The sequence below is a fragment of the Rutilus rutilus genome, assembly GCF_951802725.1.
Source record: "Rutilus rutilus genome assembly, chromosome: 1".
Lineage (NCBI taxonomy): Eukaryota > Metazoa > Chordata > Actinopteri > Cypriniformes > Leuciscidae > Rutilus > Rutilus rutilus.
Genome location: NC_140209.1, coordinates 12,458,115 through 12,469,476, shown reverse-complemented (window position 1 = coordinate 12,469,476; position 11,362 = coordinate 12,458,115). Strand labels below are relative to the sequence as shown.

The following is an 11,362-nucleotide window of genomic DNA, read 5'->3' as shown; positions in this document are numbered from 1 at the left end:
ACGAGCCAAGGTGATGCTGAGGATCTGGAGGGACATGGAGATGCCGACAGCTCTGGCGACTGAGGGACAGGTGGGGATCCAGAAGGCTGCGGTGGAGCCGGAGCGACAGAGGACCAAGGTGGAGCTGGAGTGACAGAGGACCAAGGTGGAGCCAGAGCGACAGAGGACCAAGGTGGAGCTGGAGTGACAGAGGACCAAAGTGGAGCCGGAGCGACAGAGGACCAAGGTGGAGCTGGAGGGAGAGAGGAGCCCAACGGAGCCAGAGGGACGAAGGGACGAGACGAAGCCAGAGGAGTGTAGTCCCGAGGTGAGGGCAGGCCGACGAACGACCAAGGTGAAGCCGGGGGGGATGAGGGAGCCCGACGGAGCTGGTTGACTGATGGGCCAAAGTGGAGTCCTGGTCGCTGAGGTTGGAGACCGGGGATCCACCGACCCTGATGGAGTGGGCGACTGGCAGACCTGCGGCGAACTCACATAACCGAAGATGGACTGAGGATGAGCTGAGGGGCTGACAGGAAGCAGTCGAGGCAGGGATGAGAGATGTTGGGCTACCAAGGCTGGTAGTGTGTGGTGCGTAGTTTGGTATCTGTGTTTTAATATATTTTAATAGATGTCTGTTGTGTTTTAAGGTCCTCTTTGCATGTGTTTAGACAGGCTGAGTGAGAGCAGTCTCCTTAACACAGCTATCGCCCAAACCTTCGCTCTTTGAGTCACGCTGCTGCTTTGTGTCCCGTCTCAGTCTAATGCCCACGTGGACTTGAAGTTTCTTTCTTTGGTCGGGTTGATATTATTCCGTTGTGTGTTTATGTTTGTGTATTTATGTTTTGTACTACTGTCGCCAATCCCTGTGTAGTGATTCTTACTGTTTTGCAACAGTCTCCATCAATTGTATCGATTAATGCCATGCGGTGTTTTCGGCCATTGTGCAATATTAAAAAAGAGTTTGGTGTGATCTTTATACTTTTGTGTCAGTATCATTTTTTGTTTTTGTCTTTAAAGGTTAAGGTTCTTTTGTATGTTGAGTATATTGTAATTTGTGTTATTGGATTTTGATTTGTTACATTTTGATTATTTAGTTTGATTTATCCTCTTTCTAATGTGACCTCTCTTTGTTTCTTCTTTTTGTGTGTAGGCGCTGAGCACTTCCTGAAGCGGTTCCGGTTCTTTGCTGCACAATGTGCTTTACTTCACCAAGGCTTGTCATTATTGCTGTGTCATTATTTGCAGTGAACTTTGTGGGTGTGGGTGTGATTGGCGGGGTCCTTTTGTGTATCTGGTGCTGTTGAACTCGTCCACTCTCACAGAAGAAGCCTCAGACCCCCGCAACGATTGGTCATTTTCCTTTTTTATGTTTTATTCAATCAATGACTGATTTGATTGTTCACTTCCAGTTTTATTGTTGGCAAACTATTTTAGCTTTAATAAAAGATAATTTTTTTGAACGGGAACTTACTTTTGTGTCTTTAATTGGATCGTTTTTCCTCGTTATTTCGGGGTGGTGTCTCTAAGAATCGAGCCACTTGCTACATGATCATTGCTACATAAGCAATAATGAAAAATACATTTGTACTGAAATCCACTTGAATTCAAGTGAAGCAACACTTCTCAGGGTTTCATCACTCAGTCTGTTACACAACCAGAGGAGGAGCTGATGATGTTTAAAGGAAGAGCTGTAACTATATATAATGAAGAGAAAGACTGACAGAAACACAAAATGGCTGATAAGTGTGATCTGTGTCTGCTGGGACTGATCATTCTCTCTTCACTTCTCACAGGTAAAGAAATCTGTATTTTCTCTAAAGACATTTAGTGGAATTAGTCTGGAAAGAGTTCATTTGAACATGCTCAGTTTATTCTTGCACACATTCACGTTGTGATCTCAGAGTTGTGTATTGATACACACAGATCATACTGTATTATTCCTGATATTGGACATAGTGTCACTCAAACATCCGATGATGAAGAATTATCTTCATATTAAGAGTGTGTCAGTGATTTGAACAGCTCTCTGATAAAGACTAATAGTTTATTCTGGAGAGTGTGTTGTTTGCTTTAAGTGAGGAAAACGACTGTATTTGAATCTTATGCTTTTTACTTTTTACTGGTGTTTCAGGTACCAGTGGAGTGGATGATGATCATGAGTTCATCAGTTCTGGTGAAAATGTGTGTCTGTCCTGTAATAATACTCTTTCTGACTGCAAATCTAAAACTACATGGATCTACTCTAACAGATTCAGACATTCAATAGTTGAACTGATTACTGGAGGGATAAAGAAGAAAGACACAGAGAGACATGAGAGACTGAGTCTGGAGTCTGACTGCTCTCTGAACATCAAGAACGTCACAGAGGATGATTATGGATTATACATCTGCAGACAATATGTGAATGACAGACAACAAGGACCTGATTTGTCTGTATATCTGCATGTTCTTCATGGTAAGTTTATGATTATGTGGTCAATTTAAAAAGGGCAAATTCTTCATTAAACTCAGATGATGATTGAAGAGTGATTTGTGTCTTGTGTTCAGTTTCAGTGTCTCCATCATCTTCATCATCATCATCATCATCTTCATCTTCATCTTCATCCTCACAGACTGAGATCAGTCCAGGCCGCTCTGTGACTCTCTCCTGTCAGTTGTATTTATATACTGGATACTCCTGTGATGAATGGGTTCGTTCTGAGGGAAATGAGCTGTTGTGGGTGAATCAGACTGGTGTTGATCTGAAGACAGACTCCAGATATCAGATATTATTATCATCAGATCAATATCACTGTATCATCACTCTGACTACAACACTCCTGAATGAAGATGACAACAGAGAGTGGAGATGTCGGCTTACTCACAGAAATCAAGTCAAGACCTCAGTCACATTCACTGTCAAGTATTCAGTTCACAGCACAAACTCTCAGAATCCCTCAACTATAAACTCATCAGAAACGTCTACACAAGGTACATGATGATGTTGATGCTTTTAAGCCATTGATGATGTTATTCAAAGAGCAGCTTTGTCTAACAAAATTCTATAGAAAATTTGAATGTTACCATATAGACACTCTACCACGATATATATAATGAAATATGTAAGAATTTCTGAAATATATCTGTAGAGCGCTGGTGTTTGCAACGCCAAGGTCATGGGTTTGATTCCCAGGGAAAGCAAGAACTGATAGGAATGTAAAAATGTGTACTATGAAACTTTAGATAAAAGCGTCTGCCAAATGCATAAATGTAAATGTAGAGCAATAAACAAATCAATCTACAGTCAGAATCATTTGAAATCACATTCCTGTCGTCATCGGTGCTGATGGCTTTTGTCTTTGTCTTTGTCCCCAATCTGCCCTGTCCGTCTCTGACTCTGTGCTCGATCTCTTCTTCAGTCATAGTGATTTCTGTCGCTGCAGTCGCTGTTCTCCTTCTTGCTCTTCTCTGGCTGATCTGCAGAAAAAGAGCTGGTGAGTTTTCAGATTTACTCTTTTACAACAATTAAAAACAGTTCAGATGAGCAAACAAACACATCATGTTCAGACTGTAAGTATCATAGAAACATGTGGATTATATGAAATTCTCAAACAGAAGTTTATTCCTGCTGAGAATGCCTGTAATGTCAGTCTCAAAGAGTTATCAAGTGAAACAACAATCGTTCCCTTTCGAAACCTTTGCTAGATGCTATGGAGGAAACTCCTTTTCTCCAAATTTTTAAGGGGTCATATAATGCCATTTTTGTACAAGCTAATATGATTCTTTAGGGTCTAAATTAAAAGTTTGTAATATACTTTAATTAAAAATTCTCATTAGTTTTGTTAGAAAACACTCATTTTACCTGGTCAAAAACAGCTCTGTTTTCAGCACGCCGTTTAAGTGCATGTGTCTTTAAATAATGAGCTTTGCTCACCCCGCCCCTCTGTTCTGTGGGGCGTTTTGACACAACAACACACGTGGAGTGTTTCCTTGACAACAGTTGAGGGTATATTTTGAAGAATGGCAGCGGGAGTCCCTGAGGACACTGTGCAACCGTATCAATTTGAACTGGAGTTGGAAAACAGGACGTTTCTGAATGGTTGGTTAACGTAATGTCACTTTGATCTATCTTTGTGTGTACTGGCAGGGTAGAGTAGTGATATACGAACGCTATGTGTTTACTGATGAATACGTTAGTTCATTGACAGATTGATGTTACAGCAAATGGTCATGAAAAACTTTTTTCTGGTAAATGTAGGCTTGTCAGTGATGTGTAACGTTATCTATGCAGTGTTAGGTACAACTGTCAGGGCTGAAGCACTAAAATTTTACTGATCTGTTTTAAAAATAACCAGTCTGTAAGACTATGACAGTCATTAGGCACATTGTTCTCGTTTATAAAGCAGTCTGGTGAAATGATTCGCGCAAACATTAAAGCATTGACGTTGATCGTGGGGAATATTCCTTTCGAAAACAAAACTCAGCCACTGTGTCTTCAGCGGTTCAGATTTAGGAACATCAGAATGATGCTGTGTTCCTTATTACACCCAAGAACAGAACACCACAATCGCTTAGACGCCATTCTGCTCATAGACAGTGCTCCAGCGTATCAACAATGACGCGCGGACTATGATTGACAGCTCGCTCACGAGCTAGGGCGGGTCTGTGTTGAAACGCTGCTGTCAATCAATAATCGTGGGAGGGGCGTCCGACCGTGTGACGTCACAAGGTCGAACGGCTTGATTTGAGAGATTGGAAAACATATAAGTAGATTAAAAAAAAAACACTGGATGGATTTTTATCATTTTATGATAGTTGTGTACAGGTACTGCCAACACACATTTCAGTACAATCAACTTGTAAAAGTGCATGTACCATTATATAACCCCTTTAAGTCTTTAATTCAAAAACGCAGTGCCACTGCACAGCCATAACATAACAAAATATATATTTTTAGGAATATTTAGGAAGATGTATAGTCTGAAAATGTATAGTCTATTGGCTGGTCAGTGGGAACTGCATGAATCTATGGCGAAGCAGCGTGTCATTTTAATGCGAGAGCACAGAGCCTGCCAAAAGGGGTGGGGCATCTGCCTATAAAAGCAGCTCATATTCGCCAAATGAATACGATTTATACTCCTTCAGCGACTTAACCGTCTCCCATGCGGCTATCCGGCGAGCATATTAAAAGAACAAATTTAGAAATTTCCTGCGACGTTGTTGCAAATGTCACATGGAGGTTGCGGCACGTGCAGAGCCCTTCTGCACCCCACTGACGAGCACAGTGAGTGCGATGCCAGTCTGGGGAAATCCCACGCTCACCGAGACGAGCTGCTCTCACTGCGAGAGTATGTCTCTCCGACCCTCGTGCTCTCCTGTTTCTAGGAAACTCGGAGAAAGAAACAGCAGAGTCAGAGGACTGGACGATCGGACACAAGCGAGCTCACACCGGCCCAGAGGCCCCTTCAGCCCTTGCCGGGCGGGCTTACACGTACTCTGGCTAAGTGAGCTCAGTTCTTCATACCATGGCGGTCCACCAAGTATCGCCTGAGCATCGACAGCACCCCCACCAGCCTAAGTGTTTCCCTCCTAAATGCCAAGGACGGCCGTTCGAGTTGCTAACTTTAAAACATATCCCCTCCCAAGTACTCCCAGGGGATTGGTTTTTCTCAGCATACTTTCATATCCAGATAGCCCCCATCACAGACCGTTTTCCCCCCAGGACAAAACGAGTATTACGCAGACAGCCGTGCTATGTCGCTACACGACTGGCGTTCCTTGCTTCAGTCGAATTAAATCTGATTCCTATGATGAATATGAGCTGCTTTTATAGGCAGATTTTGACAGGCTCTGTGCTCTCTCTGTGGGATGTGCCGTGATTGGCTCGCACAGACACGCCGCTTTGCCATAGGTTAATGCAGTTACCACTGACCAGCCAATAGACACGCTCAGATCGCTGCACTGTTATGACTGTGGAGTGACACTGCGTTTTTGAATTAAAGGCTTCAAAATTCTGAGAAAAGGAGTTTCCCCCTCAGCGTCTAGCAAAGATGCAATAGTCGTTCCTGTTATCTCAGCGAACCGAGGTTACGTAAAGAACTGAGACGTTTTTATCACTCACTTTAATGACTGAACAAAAAATGATTGTTAACATTCTGTGTTTTCCACATGTGTGTTTTATCATAACTCATATTTCATGATGCACTTGTTTTCAGATAATAAAAGAGGGACTGACGACTCACCGGTGAGTTCAGTAATACAGTGATTTAGATTTGATTACTGTCTTTAAAGCTCAATAAAGTGTCATTCATGCAGTTTAACTGTTTGTTCTGAAGGTCAAAGATGAGAATGATCATAAAGGGACGAATGAGACGATCACCATGTCCATTCCTCCCGCTGCAAGAGCCAATGTGAGTCCACTAAATCATCAAACATTACGTTCACTGTCTGTTCAATAATGTGATTTAAAAGCTTTTGTGTTATTCTACATATTATAGTGAGAGATATGTCTGTTTTGTGTGTTAAACTTGACTCTCTGCACGTTTGCATTGATGTTTAGGAGCAGACAGATGATGTGACTTATTCTGAGGTCACTTCTTCCAGTACAAAGCCAGCAAAATCACTCAATGTGAGTAGATACCAGCACAAGAGTTTGACTCTCAGATAAATGAAGCTCATGCTCTAATAATAATAATAATAATAATAATCGCTGGGGTTCAAACATTGATGGACAGAATCTGTTCTTTCAGGATCATGATGATACAGTGACTTATGCTGCCATCAGAGGAAGAGAAGATCAACCGCAGGATCAACTTTACGCCTCTGTGAACGAGAACAAGACCTTCACAAATAAACATTATTAATACAGATCATGAGCTCATCATATCAGGAGCAGACGGGAGGATTTCATCTCTCTGGTGTTTGGAGGAATTATATATTTGTGTGTGAATGAGCAGATATTTGTTGAATGTCCTGTGAATATGAATGAGATTTATTGTGAATCATCATCAGAGCACATAATCTCATCTATATCATCACAGCTACAGTAAAGTTAGAGACTGAAGCCCTGATGTGTTTTCACACAGGCCAGACTCAATCTAGTGTCTCTCAAGCCTCTTCCATGACTGGAGTCTGTTTATCTGCTAGATGTCTGTCTGAAAACCTTCTTCTATCTTACACCCGGTGCAACGCAGCGCCAGGCGCGATGCAAGTGTTTTTTGCTAGCTTTATATGTTCGCCAATGGTTGTGTTGATCTGAAAATGAGGTGTGTTTTAAATGAATACTTGTATGAAGGTAAAATAGTAGCAAAATTCAAGAGCTTGTAGATTTGAATTTGAGAGCAAAATATTCATATTTATAAGCTGAAATTTACCCTCATAGTTCTGATGTGAAAGTCTGAATGTTTCGATTCACACAGACAATAAACTAGTCAGACATTACCAGCTAAGTCCAAACGTCAAGCGAAGGGTTCATTATGATGACCATTACACTGACCTCGTACCTTATGCACACCAATGATGTTGAAACCATCTGGTCATCTACAGCTTTAAGATGGTATGAGCTTCTGGAGTCGGGATTTCATCCCAGTTATAGGAATTTCGATCTCTGTTCTGGTGACTGAGAAGAAGGCCTTAGGTTTCCATGATTTGGTTGGATGTTGCTTCTCAACTCTGAAAGGTACAGTGCTGGAAGTTGAGAGGGAAAAAGCTGGGATCGTTCCTCATCTCTGACCCCATGCCTAAGTCGGATATAAGCTACAGCAATCAGCTTCACTAAACGACTGAAAGTGCTCTTTTAACACGGACATTTAAAAGGACAGAAGGATGGATTTTTTGCTTCAAGTGATAAGCTGAGTGAACTTTTATTTATATTGTCTTGATGTCTATTTGAGGCATTTTTTTTAACTTATTTTCAATAAAATAAAAAATAAAGACAAAAAAAGACTGACCTAGCACGTTCTTAATGATAACAGCACTAACACTAGACAAGAGAGTCCATTACCACACTCTGAGCTACAAGGAAACGCTGAACATTTCGACACCATGTTTCACTTCCTCAAATCTGCTTCTCAGCTTTATCAGCGCTTTAACCTGTTCTGAGAGCAGAGCTATTCTCTGAACGTGTTCAAATCATCCTGCAAAATCACCATCATCTGGAAATCACACTGAATGCTGCACTTGAAGTCCATTTCAGAGTCTTGCATATCTGAGCTTTCTCTATTCTCCTGAGTAACTCTCTCAGTTAAATGATCTATAAGAGATCATCTGAGGTTTTGCATATGTGATAGTCCTATTTCTCTTTATTTTGCAGATTTTAAACACACATAAACACTAACATTGTACATGAAGCATTGGCTTTATTGCATTTGCTGTCATTGAATAAATCATGTTACTGCCATGATGGTGTTGTTCCAGCATCTACCAGCAGAGGGTTGATGAGATTATTCAGTCAATTCCTGACCCAATCCCAGATGAAAACAGTGAGGATCAGGCACTCTTTTAAAAAGACAAATTTCAGGCTATACTTCTGGACTCTATTCATATATCACAAAAAGTTGCTTGTATACAGACTGTTTAATGTACAAGGGATCATTAAAAGATCACTAGTAGAGGGAAATGGTACTAATCCGCGAACTTCACGACACATGACCCTAAGAGTGATCACTGATAGGCTGTCTGTCACCCGCAAAAATCCAATCATGTTTTAGAGATGAAAAAATCATGTTACTGCCATGATGGTGTTGTTCCAGCATCTACCAGCAGAGGGTTGATGAGATTATTCAGTCAATTCCTGACCCAATCCCAGAGGAAAACAGTGAGGATCAGGCACTCTTTTAAAAAGACAAATTTCAGGCTATACTTCTGGACTCTATTCATATATATATATATATATATATATATATATATATATATATATATATATATATAAAGTTGATTGTATACAGACTGTTTGATGTACAAGGGATCATTAAAAGATCACTAGTAGAGGGAAATGGTACTAATCCGCGAACTTCACGACACATGACCCTAAGAGTGATCACTGATAGGCTGTCTGTCACCCGCAAAAATCCAATCATGTTTTAGAGATGAAAAAATCATGCTCTGACTAACATGACTACTTTATATTCAAGGACCTTGACAGAAATGTAGTGGAGTAAAAAGTGTGATATTTGTCTTTCAAATGTAGTGAAGTTAAAGTAACAAGTTTCCAGAAAAAATAATACTCAAGTAAAGTACAGATACTCAAAAAGTGTACTTAAGTACAGTACTTAAGTAAATCGTTACTGTCCACCTCTGGATGAGAAACAGCACTTACTTCTGTTATAGTCTCCATAATCACCATAATGATGAGATATACATGGATGATGGAGATCATGAAGATATCAACTCTGACTCTGATCAAGACAATGTTAATCACTCTCGGAAAAAAGTACTTTTGGCACCACAGACTGTAAAAAAATATGTGTGTAGTGTGTATGACGTCACCCGTAGGTTTCTGAAGACCGTTTTTGAAGCCTAAAGTGGGTGGAGCCGGCCGTCGCCATCTCGGCAGCGCGTCACTCCCGGATAACAGAAAATGGGCAAAGAGGCGGGACATGAGTGAGCTGAGGCTATTGGTATTGACCTGTTGCTGAAACCACGCTCGCCTAGCTCGACGTGAACGAGTTAGCTCAGGCTAAGGAGCTAATACTCATTTCGGCCGCCTGTATCCGGGATCTTGTCCTTTCGGTCATGACCCACAGCTCATGACCATAGGTGAGAGTAGGAACGTAGATTGACCGGTACATCGCCGCATTACTGCAGAAGCTGCACAGATCCGTCTGTCAATCTCCCGTTCCATCCTTCCCTCACTCGTGAACAAAACCCCAAGATACTTGAACTACTCCACCAACCTGAAGTAGGCAAGCCACCCTTTTCCGACTGAGAACCATGCCCTCGGATTTGGAGGCGCTGATTCTCATCCCAGCCGCTTCACACTCGGCTGCAAACCGTCCCAGTGCATGCTGAAGATCCTGGTCTGAAGGTGCCAGCATGACAACATCATCCGCAAAGAGCAGAGACGAAATCGTGTGGTCCCCAAACCTGACCCCCTCCGGCCCCTGGCTACGCCTAGAAATTCTGTCCATAAAAATTATGAACAGAACCGGCGACAAAGGGCAGCCCTGCTGGAGTCCAACATGCACAACAAGTCTGACTTACTGCCGGCAATGCGAACCAAGCTCCTGCTCCAGTCGTACAGGGACAGGACAGTTCTTGGCAAAGGGCCCCGGACCCCATACTCCCAGAGCACCCTCCACAGGACGCCGCGAGGAACACAGTCGAATGCCTTCTCCAAATATATTACAACTGGAAAACAGTGCTGATTATTCTCTTGATACTCGACCACGACGGAGTCCAAAGGCGTAGGCAAAGTAATGGGTGTATTAAATTGTAACTTGTAATACTCAAATATATATATATCGATACTACAATGTTTTTTTGTTTGTCTTTTGCCAGTGATTTTGTTTATTTGACAATAAAGCTAACGCGTACAATATGCATTGAACTGGATGAATAACCTATGTTAGTGAATAATTGTGTAGTAGAACCACTTCCCTGCTCATCTGAACTGAACACACGCAAATGCTGCAAGTCAGAATCAATCAATCACAGAGAGCGTTCACACACTTACGATAATGCATTCAAACAGGGCTGTGTTTCCCAGAACAATGCTTAACAGAAGACTGAAAAAACTACGTTTGAGCTATTTCACAATAAACAGATTGTAGCCTACACAGTTTATGCAATTACATTTTTTTAATTAAATGTTAAAAGTTCATACTGATGTTCTATTCTGTAACTAATTTTAATATAAACATACACTGTCAGAATAAAAAGGTTGCATTTTATGGGTGCAACAGCCTGTCACTGGCAGTCCCTTATGAAAATGAACATTACAGTGACCATAGTTCAAATAGGCCTATAATATTTTGTAGATTTCCATGGTTACCACTACAAGTAAACATTTAACCATATGTAAATCAAAATAAATTCTAATAAATTCCAATTAAGGCGTATTGAATGTTAAAATGCCTTTCAAATATAATGTTAAGTGGGTATACTGGCCTTGAAAGTATCGGTATCGTATCGAAAACAAAATAAGTAATATCGTCCATCCGTACAGCAGACAAACTGCTGATAGTAACAGGCTGACATCAGCGGCAATCCACCTGTCACTCAAGTGGCCACACCCTTAATTATGCAGAACTTTAAGGCTTAATATCATTTAAATGAATGAGTTATAAAATAAATTCACCCCCCTCACAGTTTTCATGAAGGGCAAGATTAGTTATTTAGACCAAAACCATTTTTTGTTCCAGGCTGCAAATATATTTTTTTCTGCTGTAAAGTTGGGCATTTT

The 11,362-nt window shown here is 41.2% G+C and overlaps 1 protein-coding gene across 2 annotated transcripts; it reads left to right on the top strand.

The window, feature by feature from the left end:
• Positions 1-1,635: 1,635 nt before the first annotated feature.
• LOC311289688 (uncharacterized protein) lies at positions 1,636-7,875 on the top strand. 2 transcript variants are annotated; one of them, XM_084407908.1, is made up of 9 exons: positions 1,636-1,775; positions 2,114-2,437; positions 2,530-2,631; positions 2,764-2,952; positions 3,381-3,455; positions 6,177-6,205; positions 6,297-6,371; positions 6,521-6,589; positions 6,711-6,967. In XM_084407908.1, exons 1-9 carry the CDS (start codon positions 1,715-1,717, stop codon positions 6,822-6,824), a joined length of 1,038 nt encoding a protein of 345 aa, XP_084264034.1. In that variant the 5' UTR covers positions 1,636-1,714; the 3' UTR covers positions 6,825-6,967. The 2 variants fall into 2 exon arrangements, with proteins under 2 accessions (XP_084264034.1, XP_084264033.1); XM_084407907.1 differs by having other exon boundaries at positions 2,530-2,952; positions 6,711-7,875.
• Positions 7,876-11,362: the final 3,487 nt, after the last annotated feature.